Source organism: Mesoplodon bidens (assembly GCF_964165515.1).
Source record: "Mesoplodon bidens genome assembly, chromosome: X".
NCBI lineage: Eukaryota > Metazoa > Chordata > Mammalia > Artiodactyla > Ziphiidae > Mesoplodon > Mesoplodon bidens.
This window is the reverse complement of record NC_138163.1, coordinates 108,364,220-108,388,190: the sequence shown is the minus strand read 5'-3', so window position 1 is coordinate 108,388,190 and position 23,971 is coordinate 108,364,220. Positions and strand designations below refer to the sequence as shown.

The 23,971-nt window shown below is 34.5% G+C and overlaps 1 protein-coding gene across 1 annotated transcript in view; it reads left to right on the top strand.

Annotated features, from left to right (window-relative positions):
• CFAP47 (cilia and flagella associated protein 47) overlaps window positions 1–23,971 on the top strand; it is a gene marked incomplete at both ends in the record, with an annotated part of 276,077 nt that overhangs the window by 211,785 nt on the left and 40,321 nt on the right. Inside the window, 2 exon segments of the mRNA XM_081223108.1 lie at window positions 19,121–19,280; window positions 20,956–21,050. Of these exon segments, the coding sequence (XP_081079234.1) occupies window positions 19,121–19,280; window positions 20,956–21,050 (255 nt within the window).

Below are 23,971 nucleotides of genomic sequence, written 5' to 3'. Positions count from 1 at the left end.
TGAATTTCATTGTTAAAAATCTATGGCATGTTTTATAATTTCTGTAAGATTATATGAGTCTTTTGTGTTAAGTAAATTTAGGATGATATTGTGATGATAAATTGAGTTTGCTTGTTACCATACAAAAAGTAGAACAAGGAGAATTCTAAGGCTAGACAGCTATTTTAATTCCTAAAAAAATTATTGACATATCATTAAAATCATGTAGAATATTTACAATAAAAATAAACATGAAGAGCAATAACAGCATGGATAAATCGATTAAGAGCAAGTTCTAACACATTAACCTAATTTTATTTTACTAAACTCTTACATCTTAGAAATATGTAATAATTATGTTCTTCATTTTCCACAAGGCATTGGACAAATTCCATTATAAGATCTTTGTGATACAAGTACAGGCATTTTCGTATATTGAACACTTATAGCCAAAACTTCTGTGAAGGGTCAGAACCTTCTGTCTGTCATTATAGTCACTTCCTTCTTTATGCTTTGAACTCTTTTGTCCATCTTCCTCCTTCTGTTCACTAGGCAAAACCACAGCCATGGTGAATTAGTCAGTGATTGCTGCATTAAAACTGCATAACAAACAACCCCATGATGTCAGTGTCTTATAACCTGAAACATTTATTTTTCTTCCTCATGGATCTGCTGATCAGCTGGGCAGCTTTAGATTGTGCATCAGGTTCAGGACTGCTCGATAGGTTTACTCGTTCTGGGACATACCTAGAATATGTTCTTATCGTGGCTGGAAGAGGCACGAGAGGGCAAGTGGAAATACAAAATACTTCCTAAGGTCTCATTTGCATATTTCACCTACACCCACACTCCATTGTTCAAATTAATGTATGTTTAATATCAGTGGAAGTGGGAGATATATTTTCCCTAACTTAACATGGGAAACATAAAAGTATGGCCATGATTATATAATTATAATAAAGAGGAGTAAAATTATAATTATAATTATATAATTATAATCAGGAAAAATGATCTAGTCTGCTACATCAGACACTAACTCTCTGCCCTTTCTACATTTGCACAGATATAACTGATTATGGCTGAAGGACAAAGAAAAAGAAAAAACAAAACAAAACCAAAAAACTCTGACTTTACTCCCATTACTAGGGCCAAATGGTTTGTGCTCCTCTCACAAGCCAGCGCCTCCACTTGATCCCCAGATCCCACCTCTCCTAATTTATACAACAACCTTACCTCTCAATTATCTTTCATCTCACCTATATCTACGGTGTTTCCACTGACTGGAGATTCTCATGGTACTTACCAGCATGTTATAATATCAATATATTTTAAATGAACACCTTGATCTGTTGGCCTCTGCAGCTACCAGTCCATTTTTGTCTTCTTATTTGAAGTAAAATCCCTAGAAAGAGTTGTTTATACTCATTGTCTCTACTTCTTTGTTTAAATTGAGATATAATTGACATATAAAATTATATTAGTTGCAGGTGTACAACGATTTGATATTTGTATACACTACAAAAGAATTACCACAATAAGTCTAGTTAACATCTGTCACCACACAATAGTTACAAATAAATTTTTTTCTTGTGATGAAAACTTTTAAGACCTACTTTCTTAGCAACTTTCAAATATACTGTAAAGTACTATGAACTATAGTCACCATGATGTACATTACATCCCCTTGACTTATTTATTATATAACTGGAAGTTTGTACCTTTTGACCCCCTTCACCCATTTTGCCCCCCTCTCCCCTCTGGCAGCCACCAATCTGTTCTCTGTATCTATGAGCTTGTTTTTGTTTTTGTTTTAGACTTCACATATAAGTGAGATAATATTGTATTATCTTTCTCTGTCTAACTTATTTCACCTAGTGTAATACCCTTGAGATCCGTCCATGTTGTTGCAAATGGCAAGATTTCATTCCTTTTTATGGCTAAATACTATTCCATTGTATATACCACGTTTTCTTTATCCATTCATCAGTGGGCACTTAGGGCATTGTGCTGGGTTCCCTTTTGTCCACATTTTCACCAACACTTGTTATATCATTTTGATGATAGCCATTCTAACAGGCATGTGGCTATATCTCATTGTGGGTTTGATTTGCATTAGTGATGTTGAACATCTTTCCATGTACTTATTAGCCATCTGTATGTCTTCTTTGGAAAAATATCCATTCAGATATTCTGCCCATTTGTGATCGGATTGTTTTGGGGTTTGTGGGTTTTTTTTTTTTTTGCCATTGAGTGTATGGATTCTTTATGTATTTTGGATATTAATCCCTTATCAGACATATGATTTGCAAATATTTTCTCCCATTCAGTAGGTTGCCATTTCATTTTATTGATGGTTTCCTTTGCTGTACAGAATGTCTTGACTTCTTTTTCTCCAATTCTCAAACTCATTTCAGTGAGGATTTAATCTTGACAGTTTGACTGAAATTGCCTTTGTTTAGGTAATCACGACTTTTATGTTTCATTATCTGTAGGTCAGTGCTATGTCCTTATCTTACTTTATCTCTCAGTAGCCTTTGGTGTAGTTGTCTTTCTTTCTCCTTAAAATGTTATATTCACTTGGCTTTAGTTTTCCTCCGATGTCATTGTTCAGTTCCTCTAAATCTTCTTTTCTGTCTCTTACCTGCTATCAGAATTCTAGATGTTGGCTTGATTTAGGGCTTATCCCAGTCTCTTCCCCAGTTATAATATCTTCCTGGACATTTTTTTTCAGCCTTGTGTATACCATCTATACATGGCCTCTTAATTTATATCTCCAACTCTAAACTTCCTCCTGAGTTTCAGCTGCATGTTTTCATCTTCACATGGATATCTTACAGGTATCTCTTACTAAATATTATGCTTGATATACCTGTCTCCTCACCTATGCTAGTTTATTCCCCGAATAATTCTTCATCTTAGTCAATGGCACCATTATTTATCCAGTTTATCTTTCCAAAAACCTAGGAGTCATACTTGATTTCTTTTATTTTCTCATTGCAAATTTCCAGCCCGTGAGTAAATACCGATAGCAAAGCCATAAAAATATATCTCATTCTGATCACTTTTTAGCACCTCCACCCTAGACTATACTACCCAAACTACTGCACCTGCTTCCTGTATTTCAGTCGTATACCCCATACTCTAATCTCCACACAGAAGACAGAGCGATTTCTTGTAAAACAAAAATTGGGTTGTATCACTGTGTTGTTTAAAACCTTCCCATGTTTTCCAGTTCAACATTAGGAGGTGAGGTCAGAAAGGCCCCCCATGATCTGGTCCGTGCTTTTCTTTCTGACCTTACCTTCTCTACTCTTTCCCACCCTTCACTGAGCTACTGACTGCATCAACATTCTGAGCCAATTCCTATTTAAGCTTTTACATTGCTCACACTTGTGGTTGCAACACTCTTACCCAACTTCTTGTTTAACTTTCTCCAAATCCTTGAAGCCTCCACTAAACGTCACTTCTTTAGAGGAGTTTTCTCTGAAAGCACCCTCCACTAATTCTCCCTAAATAATTAACTTGAAATCTATTATGCAGTTATCTATTTATTCTCTTCTTTTTCTCCACTAGAAGTTAAGTTCCATGATGCGAGAGAGATTTTCTGTCTCATTTCCTACAGTATCCCCAGCAACTAGAACAGTTCCTTGCTGAATCCATTTAAGTACTAATATTTATTAAGAACTACCATATGCTAAGATCCCGTTCTAAGTTCTGTAGATACACAGGGAGCCAAATAGACAAAAATCTCTGCCTTCCTGGGATTTACATGTTCATGGAAAGAGACAGACAATGATCAAATAGGATGGGGGGAGAAAATAGGCAGGGGAAGGGGTTAAAGACAGTCATAGTGCTGGAGGTGCAATTTTGAATAGGGTGGCTAGAAAAGTCCTTACCGAAGGGAAAAAGTGAATGCATGAGTTAACCTGCACTGATGGCTATAGTAAATTGCTGACAGAGTCTTGTTGGAGTCCATGTCATCTACGTCTTACGTAAAACCATAGACTATTAAGCAACTTTATGTATTACAAAAAACAGGAAGAGAAAGTCAGTATGCTAGAATGCCAAATGTATAATTAATCTCAGTATTCTACAATGTTTGACTGTGGTCTTCAAGACATAGTATTTTGGAGATCAGAATGTCTCATGTGTGGGTTCAAAGCACCAGTAGCATAAATTGAATATGTGGTGTGTGGCTTGGGAGAACATTTTTGGGTTTGGCTTACTTCTTTCTTATTTTTCTTTCTTTCTATCTATCTATTTATTTATTTATGGCTGTGTTGGGTCTTTGTTGCTGTGTGCGGGCTTTCTCTGGTTGCGGCGAGTGGGGACTACCCTTCGTTGCAGTGTGCGGGCTTCTCATTGTGGTGGCTTCTCTTGTTACTGAGCACAGGCTCTAGGTGCACGGGCTTCAGTAGTTGTGGCACGCGGGCTCAGTAGTTGTGGCTTGTGGGCTTAGTTGTTCCGTGACATGTGGGATCTTCCTGGACCAGGTCTCAAACCCATGTCCCCTGCATTGGCTGGAGGATTCTTAACTACTGCACCACCAGAGAAGTCCCTTCATTCTTGATAACCTACTTTGTAGTAAGATTATCTACAAATGTAAAGTAAATTTCAATCATGATAGTAAAATTGCTTTTCTCAGGTATGAGAATATAGGTAATTGCTATGAACTAATTAGATCATACCTAGATAATTTGGGCCTATTAAACATGCTATCTATTAAGATATTATAAAATAGATTGCTTCTTTGCATGGATATTGCTTGATGAAGGATCCTTTGTCATATCTTAGGAAATGGCTAGTAAATACCTGATAAATAGCTAGACAATTCTACTTGTAGCCAAAACCTCCAACTAGACCTCTTGATTGAATTTACACTGGTGCTGCAGAAACCAGACATAATTATACCTGTTAGGAAAGAGTGAAATTGGAAATTTGGAAAATCTTGCATTAAGGATAAAGCAACAGACAACATGTTATAATCTAGGTATAAGTGGTGATGTCCTAATGGGCAGGTAGTCCATGGAGTTAGAAATTCAAGGACAGTATTTAGAGATCCAGGAAATCATTCATCATAGGTGAAATATAACACGTAGCTGAGCTTACCGGTTTTGGACTGCCTAGTAAAGGACCCAGCAGAGACAAGATAGTCAGGATGTTAAGTCCTTGAAAATCTGAATAACTAGCAAGATACTGGCAAACATATAGAACTGGGTCTAGTGCTTGAGGGGATAAATTATAATGAGCTTGGAAAAATAGTTTCTCCAAGTGTGGAAGATAAGAGTTTAATTTTCTGTATCCCTGCTGAGGGCAGAACTTCAACCAGAGACTGGTTAGTTCTAAGCAGTAGAACTAGGGGTTCAAACAAGGAAAAACCTTCTAATTTTGTTTCATGAAGGAACTGAGTACCATAAGAAATAGGAACTCCTCATCAGATGATGGGTCCAAATGGTTGCTGAGGACTGTCTTGCATAGACTTCTTACAATATGTTGCTACACTCATTGGGAGGTTATAAATGAGGACCATTAAGTTAGAACTCAAAGATTCTATCATTCTGTTGGTAACATTAATAAAAACTGATCTGTATAGGATCAGGATAATTGTTTTGGAACAATTATGCTAATTTCAATGTTAAGTTTAAAATATTTTCTTTAAAAAATGGAACCCTTTTTTCTTTAGGTACTAGATAAGGCATAAAAAAGAAAAATTTAGAATAAAAGTGCTCAGAAGTAAAATGAAAAGTCAATTATATAATTTTCTACTAGTTTTGGAATACAACAGGATGTTAGTTAGAGAGTGAAATTTTGTTTTGTAAATGGAATATACTCTTTCACATTTTATTGGTCTAATGATGTTTTTATTATGTTCGGATCAAGTATCAAGTGCCTGTCTTGGGGAAAACATAAAACATGCTTAACGGGCTTCCCTGGTGGCGCAGTGGTTGAGAGTCCACCTGCCGATGCAGGGGACACGGGTTCGTGCCCCAGTCTGGGAGGATCCCACATGCTGCGGAGTGGCTGGGCCTGTGAGCCGTGGCCGCTGAGCCTGCGCGTCCGGAGCCTGTGCTCCGCAACGGGAGAGGCCACAGCAGTGAGAGGCCCGAGTACCGCAAAAAAAAAAAAAAAAAAGCTTAACATTAGGCATTTATCCACATGTGTGAGATAGAGGAGAAATCAGGGTAAGACTATTGAAGATCACTGGTACAGAATCCACGGGTATGGAAAAACATACAATGCATTAGCTTCTATGCAAGAGCCTCAAGAGATGGAAGCTGTAAATAAAGTGTGGAGAGAGAGTAACAGTGGTGACAGCTTTAGCACATTTGGGTCACTTTTGAGAAACAATGCAGTTTTGTAGACTTCACATTTTTGTTTTAATTCTTAGACTCTGATAAGTGAGAACATGTTTTAAGCCATACCTTATGACCTGTTTAGTGCATTCTAAAAAACAAAATTCCTGCTTTATGCTACATAAATATGATATTTCTCATTATGTTTATTTTGTATGAAAAAATATAATATCAGACTCCAATTCCCGGGTAGGTATTACATTGTCAGTGAAGTTAATTAAAATCTTCTATCACTTCAAACCTTTATTTAATTTAAAGCAAAAAATTTCCAGAAATAACCAAGTATGTTGGATAAGAAGAGCTTAAAATGAAAATCAGTATGCATCTGTCAAATGTAATGAGAGCTCTGATATGTCAAAAATCCATTACACCTGAACTGAAATTGTTATTTTTTCTTCTTCTTTTAGCTGACACCCCTATTTATATTTAAGTCTAAAAGGAAAATCAGATGGATATAAGTTGTCATGGTCTCCATGTGTAGGAAATGAGTACACAGTCAAAACTTTACTGTCACCAGCTCTGTGGACAAGTCAAAATTTAATCTTACAAAAGGATTAGATTTCTGTTTTTTCAGTTATGTCATAAAAGGAATATGGTGAATGCATTTTAGGAAAACATCCATTCTAGGATTTCCCCATTTTGACTAGGCACAACCATTCATTACCTTTTGCCACTTGTATTCTTCCTGAATTCTTGTAGCTCTAATTGATTTCTTTTCCTGTAGCAAATGGGCATGTTCTGAAATCCCTAACCCCTCGATAACATCAGAAGATGCCAACTTTGAGTGTTATTTATCTTATTATCAAATATAAATGGTGCCTTAATCTTTATCAAAACTTCTTATCAGGAAGAAACTGATAGGAGGAAAATGCAGATGCTGAGACATTTGTCTTGCAGACAAGCACTCAATTCATAGGTATGTTAGCAAATTCAGCATTTGGCATTAGTTGGTTATTTATGAGACCTGAGCTTTAAGAATGCTAAGCTTATATATAGCAAAGTATATGCCTATGTTTACATAGTTAGAGAATGTTGAATAATTGATGGACTTTTTTCACGCCATTAGCAAATCCTTATATGTAATGTATATTTGCTAAGTTATCCATTCTTTTCCACCTCTAAAGTCTCATCCCCATAGTACGAGTGTGAGATCTTACCACCACCATCTATCTTTCTTTCATCAGGAAGTATATAAGTATGTATTTATCCTTCTTTGTATCTGTTACCATATGAGCACCTGTTCTTCCAGGTCATCCCTCATTCTCAACATTCATATCCCCAGTGGCAGTGTACATCCACTTTTTTTTTTTAAACCACACTTTCACTCCTTTCTAAATCCTAAAACTTTACCACACCATCTTCTAGAATTTGTGATCTATCGTAAGGAAAATACCCTCTATTCTAAACCTGCTTAGCCTTCCCATGAAAACCGCAGTAAAGGCTCTTGGCCATTCCCTCACCCCATGACTAATTTTGATGATTCCCCATGTGTCCCTGCATGGCATGCTATGCCTCCCGTTCCTAGGGATATGTGAGTATAAAACTTCTTTCTTCATGACAGTCATTTCTGTGTCTGTATGTCTCACCATACCTGATTAAAACAAATCCTAAGTACATTTTAAAACATAAGGTACATATTGATACATTTCATTCAAATTAAACATTGATACCTATGGAAAGCAATAAGTTGCGTATGTATATTGAATTACCACTTTAAACAACTAAGAAAATTAAGTGATAGACTTAATGAAGTGATAGACTCAAAAACACTATAAATCAGTTAAAATCCTAAAATATGTTCAAGTAACCCATGGCAACATCACTACAGATAACCTAAGACATTAGAAAAATAAAGCAGTATTATGAACAACTATAAACACATAAATTCAACAACTTAGGAGAAATTGATCCATTTCTCGTAAATTCCAAACTACCAAAATCCACCAAAGATGAAATAGATCATATGAGTAGTCGTCTATTAAAGAAATTAAATTAATAGTTGGGAAACTTCCAAGGCGAAATCTTTAGGCCCAAATGGCCTCACTGGCAAATTCTACCAAACATGTAAAGAAGAATTAACACCAATCTTTCTCAAGATGGAGAAGAGGAAAAAACACCTTCCAACTTATTCTATGAGGACAGCATTACCCTGATACAAAAACTAGAAGCACATCACAGTTAAAGAAAGCTACAGACTAATACTGTTCCTGAAATTAGACACCAAAATCTTCAACAAATGTTAATAAAATGAACCCATCAAAAGATATAACAAAAAAATATACCCATGAGCAGATGGCATTTATTCCAAATGTAAAGGCTGGTTGAGCATTTGAAATTTCATTAATGTAATCTACTCTCTTAAAAAGAATAAAGGAAAAAAATCACAGGTCATTCAGTATAGAAAATATAATGTCACTTTCCGTTACGAAACATTGAATACTTTCTCTCTAAAATAGGGAGCAACACAAGGATGTCACTCTCAGCATTTATCATACTGTTGGAAGTCCCAGCCAGTGCAATAAGGCAAGTAAAGAAAATGAAAGGCAAATAGAATGAAAGAAAGAAATGAATGGTCCTTATCTTCATATCACATGATTATCTACCAGAAAATCACAAGGAAACTTAAAAAAAAAAAAAAAAGCTTGTAGAAGTATTAAGTGAATTCAGCAAGGTCATGGTAAATAAGAACGACACACAAAGAATCAATCGTATTTATATATATTACCAACGAAAATGTGGAAACTGAAAGTTAAAATCTAATATTGTTTGTAATCTCTCCAAATAAATAAATTACTTAGAAGTAAATCTAACAGAGCATGTTCAGGACTTGTATGCTGAAAATGACAAAATCAAATGACATTTAAATAAGTAGAGAGATACACTCTATTCATGAATTGGAAGACTCAATATAGTAAAGATGTCAGTTCTATCCCACTTGATTTATAGGTTTAATGCAATTCCAGCCAGGATGCTCAGACCTTATGCAAAAACTGACACAATGCTAAGTAAATAGTTCTTGCTTTTAACCAGTAAAAAATTCCATAAGAGGAAAAATTAATAAATTGGACATCAAACTAAAATATTTTTCTCCATAAAAGCCCATGAGAAGACAATAAAGTAGAAAGCTATAAACTGGGAGAAAATGTTTGCAAACCACATATGTGACAAAGGGTTAGTATCTAGAATATATAAAACATACTGAAAACTCACTAATAAAAATACAATTTTTGGAAAATGGGCAAAGAATATGAATAGACATTTCACCAGAGAAAATATACTGATCGTTAATAAGCACATGAAGAGATGTTCAACATCATTAATCTTTAGAGAAGTGCGAAATAAAAACACAAGGAGTTTTCACTACAAACCTATCAGAATGGCTAAAATAAAAAATAGTGACATCAAGTATTAGGAAAGATGTAGAGAAACTGGATCACTCATACATTGCTGGTGGGAATGTAAAAGGGTACAGCCATTCTGGAAAACTGTTTGGTTGTTTCTTATCAAAGTAAACATGCAATTACCCTACCATCCAACAATTACACTCATGGGAATTTATCCCAGAAAAGTAAAAATTTATGTCATACAAAAATATGTGCATGGGGCTTCCCTGGTGGCGCAGTGGTTGAGAGTCCGCCTGCCGATGCAGGGGACACGAGTTCGTGCCCCTATCCCGGAGGATCCCACGTGCCGCGGAGCGGCTGGGCCCGCGAGCCATGGCCGCGGAGCCTGTGTGTCCGGAGCCTGTGCTCCGCAACGGGAGAGGCCACAGCAGTGAGAGGCCCACGTACAGCAAAAAAAAAAAAAAAATATGTGCATGAATGTTCATAGCAGATTTATTTGTAATAGCCAAAATCTGCAAACAACCTAGATGCCCTTCAAAGTGTGAATGGTTAAACAAATGGTGTTATATCTATACCACTGTGTAGTATTCAGCAATGGAAAGGAACAAATCATTGATAAGTACAACAACTTGATTGAATATCCAGGGTATTATTCTGAGTGAAAAAGCCAATCCCCCAGATTTATATACTATATGATTCCATTCATAGAGTATTCTTGATGTGACAAAATTACAGAAATGGAGAATAGTAGTATTCAGGGTTAGAGTAGTGGGGGAGGTAGGGATGTCTGTAAAAGGTCAACCAGAGGGATACTTGTGGTGATGAAACTTCTATATCTTCACTATTTCAATGTAAATATTTTGGATTTTGTATTGCATTATAGCTTTACAAGATGTTACCATGGGAGGTAACTGGGTAAAGCGTACTTTCATTTCTTAAAACTGCATGTTTATAATTATCTCAAATGTTTTTATAATGGATAAGGGTTATATCATATTATAATAAGAGAGAATAATCAGAAGGATAATGATATACACTATGTTTGGTATCTATAATGTCTACTTTTTAAAAGATAAAATATAATTTATGTGATTGTTAATAATTAGAGCTAAATAAGCATTTAGAAAAGACGTATGTTTTTTTTCCTTATGAGAGATAATTGCTATGTCTCATGTTGATTTTAGTTAACATATATCATGCAGTTTGGCAATGAATAATAAAAATATTGTATGCAGAAAAAAATTTTTTCAAATTAAATGTTGCTACTTGTGAATTGGAAAATGTCTCCAAGAACTCAGTGTTTAGTGGCATTTAATGTGTGCTGCTGCCTGAGGTAAAGCATACCCAGGTCTCCAGATAATTGTCATGAATGTTTATTAAATTATGTTGGCAGCTGAGCATAATTTCATGTTTTTTGTAAAATTTCCCTTCCTATTATGTCAGATGACCAGTTTTCCACACAAATGAGCTCAGGTTCCAATCAGACAGATTTGTAATTATGATTTTTAGCATAAAGCAAGCAGATTTCTAAGCTAGTCAGTGAAGCTGCTGATTTTATTGTAAAACACAAAGCTATAGATTTTGTTATGCAAAGATGCCTGGATGCCTGCCCTTCAGAAAAATCTCTATAACCTGAAATTTAGACCTACTTCTACCACTAGAATATTTCTATGAAGAGAATGAAAATCGAACTAATTAAAATATTTTATATGGTCTGGGCTTGTAAAATGGAACCCAAGGCTTACAGTACCATGTCTCTTTTCTGTCATTTTATGCAATTTTCTTAGCTTCAGAAATACAGATAAATATTCTAACAGAGAGAGGACTAATATCTTTTTAGGATTTAGAGAATTTGGGGCTTTTTCAGTAGGTAGAGTGGTTGATGGATATAGAGATGGATAGATAGAAAGGGAGATAGAGAAATAAGTAAACTGTGAGTGAATGATGAACTTTTGATGACACATTCTTTTCCTTTAGTAAAATTTCCTACAATGAATTGAAACCTGATGACTACTACTGACATTCAGCATTTCCTCCCCTTCTCTCATCTGATATTCTTTCTTCCTATTTCATTAAGAATATAAAGTCAAATCAGAATCTAATTGTCTGGTTCTTCCATTACATCGACCAGCCTAATTTTATTTTCATCCATGTGCCTTGCCTCTCCTCCCATTACATTGGAAAAGCTCTTTGTGTTCTTATGGCCAGCCCTCGACCCGTTCACTGAATCCCACGCCTACTCAACTATGTGGAGCTCTCCAGCTCTTTCCTCTGTCTTCTGTGTAATAATTCTTGTGGGATTATGCCTATCAACATAGCAAGCATGCAATAATACCTCTTAATGTTAAAAGACATGCCTCTCTTTACCCCTTATCCCTGCCAGGTACTATCCCATTTCTCTGATCCCTCTTTATGGCAAAAAACTTGAAAGATTGTCTATACTTATGGCCCTCATTTCTTATACATTATCTTTTTTTTTTCATTTTTTTTATTGAGGTACAGTTGATTTACAATGTTGTGTTAGTTTCAGGTGTACAGCAAAGTGATTCAGATATATAGATATAGATATAGATATGGATAGATAGATTCTTTTTCAGATTATTTTCCCTTATAAGTTATTGCAAAAGCTAATCTTACTTTATTCCCCATCAGTCTACAGATGATTCTGCTCTTTTGAAGTTCATCAGTAAAATAACACTGCCAGATCTAATCATCTATGGCATCCTCATCTTGCTCATGAGCTCTACTTGATACAGTTGATCTCTCACCATTTTGGAAACAATTGGCTTCCAGGATTCAATTCTCCCTTGATTCTCCTTCTGTCTCTCTAGAAAGGCCTCCTCAGTCTTTTTTGCATTTTCTCCCCTGTTCCTATCCCCTGAATTCCCAGAAGCCCAAGGCCCTATCTTCTCTTTTCATTTCTATCCATACTTGTTCCTGATGAGCTCTCATTCAGTCACAAGTGAATTCAAACAACTTTTAAATTGATAGCCCCAGCCTCAATTTCCCCTTAAATTCAGACTCATATAGCCACCTGCTATCTTAGTATTCCCCCCATGGATGTCTACAAGGCTTCTCAGACTTCCTTAGGTGCTTTGCTCAAATGACACCTATCAGAGAGGCCTTCCTGGACCACCCTGTATTAACATCCACATCACTCTCTAACTCTTTATTGTTTTACTTAACAACACCATACATATAATACATTTTATTTATTGTTTGACTTCTCACCCCCAACACATTCTTGAATGCATGATCCTGAAAAGCAAGGGATTTATTTTCTTCGCTATTTTATCCCTTATTACAATGCATGGCACAGAGTATTTTCTGAATGAATAAGTGAAAGAATAAAATAGTGTACAATCAATGTATACTGTACAAAATGGGATTATCTGGATGGAACTGAAATAGTACCTTTGCCATAGCAAAATCTTGATATGTATGTTATATTCATATATATATATGCTTCCTTTTTCGTATTAGGAAAATCTCACTTAGAAATTTAAATGACTTTCCCAGTTTCCCAGAACTAATGAATATCAGATCATAGATTTAAATTTGTAAATCTCAAATGCTTTACATTATATCATAGAGTATTCCTGCAGGTGAAGAGAGAGATTTTACATACACACACACACAGCTTAGCAGTGCAGAGAACAAGGAAGACATGGTAATTGATCAATAAGGGATATTATTTTAATTGAAATTAAAATTAGTTACTTTCCAAGAAAATATTCAATTTCCTGACATTAATTTTTAAAACCTTAGTTATCTTTTCTATTTATAATGAAAAATGTTATCATAGAATATTAAGACTGGAAGGCACATTAAGATATTCTAAATATTCATGTAAAGCTCAAAACCCTTCTCTTGGTCATCACTGTCAGTGGTTATTAGCATATGCTTGTAGGCCTTCAATAACAGAAAACTCTGTCCTTTACTGTGTCTCTGGTCAGGAGGCTCTGATAGTGGATTTTTCACTCATTTTAGACCCAGCAATGGAATGTTTACATTGGAATCAGTATTTCCTTTAAGTTTTATTTGTTTATTTTTTACTAATGTATTCTTAGATTTTTTAAAAAGCAAACATAAAACTTTAACTTACAGGTGCTTAGTTCATGATGTAAGACTTACCTTAGCAATCATATTTGTGTTGAATAATCCCAAAAATCTACTTTGAAAGCATTATATGTCTCAAACTGAACATTTTTTTCTAAGAAGCATGGATTTGTATCTATTCCCCAATGACCTATACGAGTAAATGTGACCTTCCACTTAGTGCTCACTTTTTGTACACTAGTCCTTTTAATGGTGTCTTCTTTGGACAAGTTCTTTATTAAATCTCAGACATTAGCTAACTCTATAAAAGATGGAGGAGTAAAGCAGCAGCAGTCTCTAATCCTTCATGAAGAAAATTCCATCCATGAAATGCCCTTCTTGCTCTTCAATAGATGCTTCCATTCAATACATGCACCTCAGTCAGCAAGATACAGGTTGGATGGGAAGACTGCTTCGTCCCTAGCTTTTCCATGATCACAGCAGCCAAATGGCAGTCAGAGTCAAATTTCTCTATCTGTCCTGTTTTGAGAGCCTGGAATTAGAAAGTCTCTAAGCAAGTTCAGTGGTATCCCATGCCTCAGCCTCTGAGATAACATAGAAGGAAAGATAATTTTATGTATCAGTTTGCTAGGGCTGCAGTAATAAAATACCAGTCGGGGTGGATTAAACAAAATAAATTAATTTTTTCACAGTTCTGGGGGCTGGAAGTTCAAAATCAAGGGACCAGGATATTTGATTTCTTCTGAGGTTTCTCTATTGGGCTTGTAGCTGGGTGCCTTCTTGCTGTGCCCTCACATGGTCTTTCCTTTGTATGTGGGCATCCTTGGTGTCTGTCTGTGTGTCAAAATTTCCTTTTTTTATAAGGACACCAGTCAGACTGGATTAGAGCCCACCTTAACAGTCTTATTTTAATTTGACCACCTCTTTAAAGGCCCCCAACTTCAAATACAGTCACATTTGAGACACTGGCAATTAGAACTTCAACATATGAGTTGGGGAGGGGGGCATAATTCACCTATAATATCTCTGAAGAACCAATGAAAGGACTTTTCTCCAAACTACCACATTAACAATTCTGTTCTATTTTTTAGTGATAATTTAAAGATTATTAAATCAGTTATTGAAAATATAAAGTATTCAAGTAGAAAGTACACACATTTCATGTGTGAAAGTGGTTGATGAAAAGTCACATTCTTGATGACTTGATGTTTTAAAAATAAAAACTTATTTAAAATAAACCACTATAGCAGCAACATGGATGGACCTAAATTTGGAATGAACAGTTAGCTCCAAGAAGGGGATGGCCTGGCAAACAGTTCTTTTAATGGGATTGCCCCACATTTACGCTTTAGGAATCACTGACATTTTTGTCCATTCACGATCATTTATTTAAAAATAAACCACTATATTATTTAAAATAAACCACTTATTTAAAATAAACCACTATAGCAGCAACATGGATGGACCTAAAGATTCTCGTACTAAGTGAAGTAAGTCAGACAGAGAAGGACAAATATTATATGATATCACTTATATGTGGAATCTAAAAAAATAGTACAAATGAACTTATTTACAAAACAGAAAGACACTCACAGACATAGAAAACAAACTTATGGTTACCAAGGGGAAGATGGGGGAGGGATAAATTGGGAGTAGGGGATTAACAGATGCACACTACCATATATTAAATAGATAAACAACAAGGTCCTACTGTATAGCACAGGGAACCATAATCAATATGTTGTAATAAACAAATGGGATAAAATCAAAGAAAAGAATATAGATATATACACATATATACGTATAACTGAATCACTTTGCTATACACCTGAAACACAATACTGTAAATCAACTGTACTTCAATTCAAAAAACCAAATAGACATTTGACAAAAGTATAAATAAATAAATTAATTAATTAAAGAAACCACTATAACAAAAATAATAGCATCACTTAGGGAGCTAGAATGTTTAAGTATCTCTTTGATTTCCTGACATGGGCTATTTCTAATTCCATCCTAAATACTAGAAATTATGCTGTGGGGAGCAGTAGTGTAATACCACTAAAGTGATTAAAAATTAATCTCCCCAAATGAAATATTTTCATTACTAAAATGAGTATTATGCTCACTTTACGCTCTTGAGGAGATTTTCTTCTAAGAAGGCAAGTAACCTTATACCATTAAAGTATTGGACAATTTCTATATTTCAAATTGGAGATCAGTGCATAAATATTTCTATTACGTTTGATCAAAATAGCAGTATTAGAATACACTGAATAAAATTTGAATGTTAAGTGCAGCTAGGCCATAGCAGATTTCAAAAGCAAAATAACAATAATACAATGAATGCCACTCTTTTTAATATTTCTCAGATGCTAAACATGACGTATTATCAGGGTCTCAAAATTATATAAATAATGTATACTTCTCTCATAAAATATATAAGTACCTAAAATCAATTATGTAAAATAAAATGTGCATATTTCCCCCTAGATGCTTATTAGGATTTTGAATCCCCGAATGGTAACTGTAATAGAAAAAAGTAAATACATCTGTAGTTACTTTGTGTAGTTACTATATGGAAATGGAGTAAAACAGAAAAAGATAAGCTTAGAAAATGTTTTGAGTTTAGAATATGTTTTATTAGATTGTTTAACCTAATAGATGTAGTAATCATCACACTAGCTATATTTCCCAGTCAGAAGATAGAAACAACTGAGGTAGTTTCTCCCAGCTTCCTGCTAAACACATATGAAGATGCTGAAATGAGCCTCCAGCAACACTGAAAACTAACACTGGCTGAAAACCTATTCCAAGAACCTAGAAGCACCTAATATAATGCTCAAATGAGAAAAATAAAGGCCATATCCTTGCTTTTGAATAGATCGTGAATGGACAAAAATGTCAGTGATTCCTAAAGCGTAAATGTGGGGCAATCCCATTAAAAGAACTGTTTGCCAGGCCATCCCCTTCTTGGAGCTAACTGTTCATTCCAAATTTAGAAAAATTCTTTTAAAAAAATGAGCCAGGGGAGGAGACAGTTCTAGTAGAAAATAAAGCATCTATAATTAAAACAGTGTGGTACTTACACATGAAGAGAAATCTAGGAACTCCAGAAAAAGACAAAAATATATAAGGAAATGCTATGTAGGTGGCATTTCAAATCATTGAACTTTTAAATAAGTGGTTTTTGGATAATTAGTCTCATATAGAAAATCAACAACGTTGGATTCATTCTTCATTCCTTACATATGGATAAATTACAAGTGGATTGAGTATTTAACTATAAGGATGAAAATATATAGATATTAGAAGAAAACATAGGTTAGATTCTTTATAAGATAGAAGTATGGACGGCTTTTCTGTCTCTACTCAAAAGTATTGCAAAGGACAATGGGAAAACCACAGGAAATATAAATTATTTGTGAGACACGAAATGAATTTGATAAATTCTCAAAGTTCTTTTCATTGCTAAGTTTCAGTGATTTCTTGGAAGTTTATTAACATTGCAGTAACTTACTATTCAAGCATGTAATAATAGTTAAAGAAATGTATGGTGAATTCAGTAGGGAACTATAGTTCTATTTGTAGACTGGTAAAAAGTTACAGCCACAAATAGCCTACTAGATTTTCAATTAAATGGGCTTATTGGTTATAGCATTATCTTTCATTTCAAATATTATAAGAAAGCATGATGTTAGCAATGAAGTACCCTTTTGTATCTTTGTCTTGACTCCTTACACCATCTAAATGTCTGGGTTTATTTTTAGTTATAATATAATCTATTTTTAGTGGTAATATACTTTTGTAAGGGTAAATGATCATTTCTAAACTTTTCCTTGGAGATGCAATGTGTGGTTTATTTGACTCAGCTCTGCTTTTTAAAATCATATTCCAGCTCTTTATCCTATTTTATTCTGGCTCTTGCTGTTTTTACTTATTTGAATGCAGCGATTCGTTGAAAATACAGAACTCATAAAGGCAAAGTTGAAGATAGAAATTTTTCAGATATCTTAGTAAACAACATGATCTTTCATTGGGACTTTGGGCAAGTTGTTTAACCAAATTGTCTCAATATCTCCATCTCTAAAATGAGAAACATAATAACACTTGTTTATGGTGATTTTCTGAGGATGAAATGAGATAATTGTGTGAAAAATACTTAGCACAGAGCCTGGCATAGAGTCAGTAGTGAATAAATATTAACTAGTAATCATATTAATTACTAGTTATTGTTAAGTATGACAGTACACCTTAGAAAATTTTCATTTCCTGAAGGAATAAACTTTAAAATTTGAAAATTTATAAGAACTTTGAGTTGGGATATTTTGCAGAGGGGCCATTTTCTATTTTCTTTCTTGATGTTCTTAATAGTTTAGTACAGTATTCTCATCTGAGACAAAATGACTTTGAATATCATCAATCTTATAACAAAGAATTTTAAAAAAACAATATAGTCAATAATCCCTCATTTTCTTGTAAAGAGTGTTACTCTTCAAAATAAAGGAAGACACCGATCACTTGGAAATCTTCACTGTTATAAGTGGCTAGAAGTTCACTACTCTTCCAACCTCTCAATACTTGTCCAATAGATAGAGGGTTTTTTTCTAAGTATGGTCTCATGATCACCTGCTTCTGGATCTCATGAGCTGCTACTTAAATACGCAGCTTTGCAGCCCCAGCCCAGACTAAACAAATCAGAATCTCTGTAGTTGGACCTTAGCAAACTCCATGTCTAACAAGTTTTTCTCAGGTGGTACTTATTCAAAGCAAGGGTTGAAAAATTCTAATCCACTAGAACACATGAAATTGCTGTCTGTTTTTCTGTCTTCTGATTTTTATAACCTGAAGTGGATGCCCCTTTCTTTCACAAATAAGCTTTGGCTTCCTTCGTGAATCAGTTAAAGAAATGAACAGTTTACTGGTAGCAATTCTGGGGCTCCAAGCAGAAACATGGAGCTATTATGGTCTAGAACAAAAATATGCAAAGAAATGAAAGGGTCAGAAATTGCTGTACTTTGCCTTATGCAAAATGTGGTAAGACTTGAAAAGATCCATGGGTTTTATGGGGTTTTTTTTAATCACTCTGGGAAACTCAAGCCACCACTATCAACATTTCTTCAATTCTTCCAGCCTCTTCAGGAGAACCTTCTTGGCTCAGAATAAAATGTGTTTTTTAAAGAATTTTGGTGACATTTGAGGAAAATTAGTGAAGCCAGTGAAGTGCACTTATAATTTAGCATAATGTGTTTTTTTGTTCAGGAGTGACTTTGAAACATTTAGGTCATCAGTAAGGAGAGGTTACTTTCTGTGGTTAAAATTATTATATTCTAAAAACGTTTACCACATTAAAACTTATTTTTGTGTGTGTGTTTTTTTTTTCAGGAATTGCATTGCCTCCTAAAGGGACTGTAGATATCCAGGTGTTATTTATGCCCCAGGTTATGAAATTACAAAAAACAATGGTCATTGTTCAAATGAAGAAGGCAAGTGGAGAAAGATGGCCTATTGACAATTTTAAAGAATTGCGCACAGAGGTGAAAAGGTAACATTTACATAGCACATTGAAGGAACATGATTTCATTTTGACTAGCATTGATATGATCGGTTTCTTTTATATGTTATGCAATGTGAAGTTCATGAAGTGTTCAAATTTACATGGTCAGAGGGGGAAAATATATTTGATACATGGGAATTATATATATCATTGCTGATTTGAAGTTCAGAGTGAGGAACAAGTCAATCTAAGTATCGTATCAGTGAATCATAGTCAGATACATGCAAAGGGACTCCTTTTTGAGTCTGTATCTAGAGAACAACCTGGAACAGCTTGTCTGGGCAAAGCATAGGACTTCTGATGCTCGTGTTCACCAAGTGATGGCACTGTGCCAGGTATATGACGTCCTGATGAAATACTGCCATGACTAGGGTGTGCTGTCGTTGCCAGAATGCAGGTTACTTGTCCCCTCTTTGCTTAGCTGAAATTTAAGCAGACTCCAGTGATGATGCAAAATTTAAATGTTTTCTCTGCTTTTATAATTTTAATTAAATAATTGTCTAGAAACCTTATTAATTAAAAAGAAATTCTTACTTTGCCCTATATGTGCATATTTCTTCTTCACGTTCAAAAAATTCTTTCCTGTGGGCTCAGAGTCCATTCTCCCATGCTTTTCACCACTCCTGCGATCAAGACTGCCAACGTGATCTGGGTAAAATGAAAATGAGGATGCCCTTGTTCAAAAAGTATTAAGAATTTCAAGACATTAAACAAACATGAGCAATTCCAAGTGTGGAGTTCTTGCATACGTCACATGCCCATGAAGCTGGTCCTGCCTTTCGTGTCTTATGTTCCATTTTTCATAAGAAAAACCTGTGTTCAACAACAACCAGAATCATTTTCTAGTATTGCTGTTCTCCTGATGGTGTATGATGGACGTAGAATAATTTTACAAATGCCCTTTTTCTTTTAACTGGTAGCCTCCAAAAGTAAGTTCCTGATAACTTTCTGAAGTCCTGTACTTAATGGCATTTTTTGTGTTCTGTGCTTTGCCCATCCAGTTTAGAACATAACCCATGGAAACTGTATTACCTCTGATTAATCACAGTTTAGTCACATCGGTAAATACCAATACAGTCGTCCCTCAGAATCCATGGGGTATCGATTCCAGGACCCCTGCAGATACTAATATCCATGGTTGCTCAAGTCCATTATATAAAATGGCATAGTATTTGCATATAACCTATGCACATCCTCCCATATACTTTAAATCACCTCTACATTACTTATAATTCCTAATATAATGTAAATGCTATGTAAATACATGTTTTGCTTTTTGGAACTTTCTGGAATTTCTTTTTTTTTTTTTTTAATATTTTCAGTTCACAGTTGGTTGAATCTGTGGATTTGGAACCCACAGATATGAAGGGCCAACTGCTGTACCAACCTTTGAATGTAGAGAAAAAAGTTCTTCAGTTTTAACTTGCATCTCACAATGGTTGTGTTACATTTTTCTTTGTGACAGTTTACCAGGGTTTGGTTTGAAATGAAATCAACATTTGCAGAAAATGTTTTATATTTCATACTTAGTTTTTCACTGCCAAAGTTTAAATTCACAAGCTTTGCTAAAATACCATTAGGTTACTAAAAAATATGTCATTTCATGCTAATATTGAAAGTGTTTATGCTTTTGTTCACTCTTAATAATTTAATTTCTAATTAGAGCTTTGGGGATAGACAGTGAAGAAATCCCAGGAATATGCTGGATATACCCTATTCTTGGATTCCCACAGGCACCACATCCTAAATGCCCCCAAGGTAGGTATATCTTAAGAACACCGGGATTTTACGTATCTTAGAGGTCTTCTAATCCCACCTCTTCTTTGTACAAGTAAGAAAATCCAGGTCCAGAGAAAGTAGGTTGTAAAGTGACCCAGCCCTATTGGTGGAAATGCTAGGACTGAATCTGGTCTCTTAACAATAAGTCCAATGGTCTTTCCACAAAACCATACCATTTCCTGTTGTTTTCCTTGTTGGTGAAACCTACAAATCAACTAAGGTTGAAATAACGTTAAATTCAGACCCCTTTATTTCATATTCTTTGATGTGCTCAGAGCCCTGTGCTAGATCTGTAAGATTCCTGGGTACTTGGGTTCTTGGATCACATTTAATCACCATATTCCAGCTTCTGTGTAACTCATGGGGGCAATGATTCCTCTATTAGTTGTCCCAGATACAAAACTTTTATGATGTTCTCCAAAAACCAGTCAGAATGTACTACAGATTTTAGGGAGGTGGGCTTGGCCACCACACATGCAACGTAAAATCCCTACTCTTAAAATGCCTTTTTTTTCCTCAATGACCCCTTTTTTTCCTCCACATACTCCAGGCTTCTCTCAAGTTTCTGTATGTTCTCTTTCCTCAACACTCTTCTCACTTCTTCTGCATACTTTCATTTTCCCATTTTGTTCCCGGGGTCAGCGTAAGAATCACAACTCCTCTTAGATAACCATAAGGTGAAATTTAGTATCCCAACCTCTTACCAGGCTCTAGGCATAGTTCTTCATAACTAAGAATCACTGAATTGCACAGCAAAGGGATATCTATTTTTGATCTCCACCTTGAGCAACACAGATAAGCTAAAAGAAGTCTTGAAATTTTGAATTTTTCTTCTCCCTCCAATGCCAATCTTTGCTAGTGAAAAAGAGCTAGTCTTTACTGATACAAATTATGTCACCACACTTAGAAGAGAAAATAGTCAGTTTTGCTTGTGAATAACAGCACTTCCCCAGAGACACTGGTTATAAGGGAAGGCCAAGATTATATATTTCCTTATGTAGTTTAATTTTAACTGGAGTGAAAATCCACATAACTAACAGTACCTTTGACAATAAATGTCATTTGTTTTACTTGAAATATTTTTACTCTTGAGTTAAAAAATTATCAACACATAAATATTTCAAATATACTAAATTATCTTCAGAATGCTTCAAAAACATGTCAAAATGTTTTTTTATTTCTTTCAAAACATAGTTGTTTGTATACTTTCCAAAGAGCTGAACAGTTTAAAATTTATAATAGTCTTCTGATCAAAGTGATGTAATACAGCCTAGATATTACTCTGTTGGAATTCTAACAGCAGTGTTGCTCATGTCTACCCCAGACACTGCTTGTTTTTTTCCCCAGATTAAAGACGTAAAGCAGATTTTTTAAAGTCTAAAATAAAGCCTATGAGAAAATAAAAACAAATTTCTTGCACAGTTTTCTTCAAAGAAGGTTAAATGTGCTCCAGAAACATAGAAATTTTCTATCAAGTCACTTCTTTTGATAATTATTAGATTTTTAAAGTAAATGTAAGTTCTGTAAATAGCCTGTGTTACATTAGCACAACCAAGTAGTAACATCTGTGTTCTGAATAGACTGTGTGCTAGTTATTAAAAATTAAATTTTACCAAAAGTCTAAAACCTATTCTAGTAATTCTTTTTCTCTACAAATGCCCTTGAGAAACAAATGGGTATGATTTTATAAGTAAATATTATTTACTTTCGGTACAGTCCATTCTTCATTCTTAAGAACACATCAGAAATAACCCATTGCTTTCCCTGCTCAACTGTGTCACCATCAATGTTTGTTGTTTCTTTTTTTTTCTATGTATCTATAACCCAGGTTATTCTCAAGCCCAGGGTACTTTTGTTGCTCTGTGAACCACCTTTTCTCCTGTCCTTTGGGGTAGATAATTGGAAAAGGACTGTACTCCCTATCACAGTGTAAAGACAATGGAATGTGAATCCACTGTGGTTTAGTAATCCTGGCATTGCTAGGGCAGTAATTTCCTAAGGACTTACAGGACAAGACCAATGACATGATACTAATTGTAACTTTGATCACACTAGTTTCCAATTTAATGCTTTAAGACTGAAGCTAATTATAACCAGAAAAGCTTGTACATTTTCCTCAGCCATTTCAACCCACTTAATTTACATCTAACTTTGTACCCTTGTTGTACATTTCACATATTAATTCTAAGTCAAAAATATTCAGTATTAACCTGTAAGTTTAAGAATTAAAAATAAATTTATTTTAAACATTTCTTTACTATAAATGTGGTCTATACTGCGAAAACACATAAATCTGAGGACATTATCCAATCTTGCTGTTGAGATGAACGTACTACCAATATTATTGATGCCATGAAAGCATAGTGTAATCCATTTCAAAGCTTTTTTAGTATTATGACTCCCTTTTTATCTCATATTCAATTTATGTCCTATGTGCATCTGAACTGATAAAAATATAACAGTTAATATATTTTGGAGAAATAATATTCTTAAATATGGACTCTAGCATACATGGCCCCATAATATTATACAGCTAATGCCAATATATTACTATTCCTTTATATAATTAGTAGTTGATATAGACATAATATTTTGGTTGCTCACAAGATCATTAACAACTTCTGCACTTTATATAAGAAAATGTTGGAATTATATATATATAAAATATGTAAAGTTACATATTAATTTAATGTTTTAGTGCTGTATGCTAAATTAATATGTAATAACATTTTAATATTAACTTTAAATAATTCATTACAATTTCTAACTACTAAATAGTGTATTTTGTAAATTTAAAAGCAATTCACAAATGGAAATCAAAATATTTTACTTAAATAATTTAAGTGAATTTTAAGGTGCATGTAAATAAACTAATATTTTTGGTTTAGGAGATATTTTAA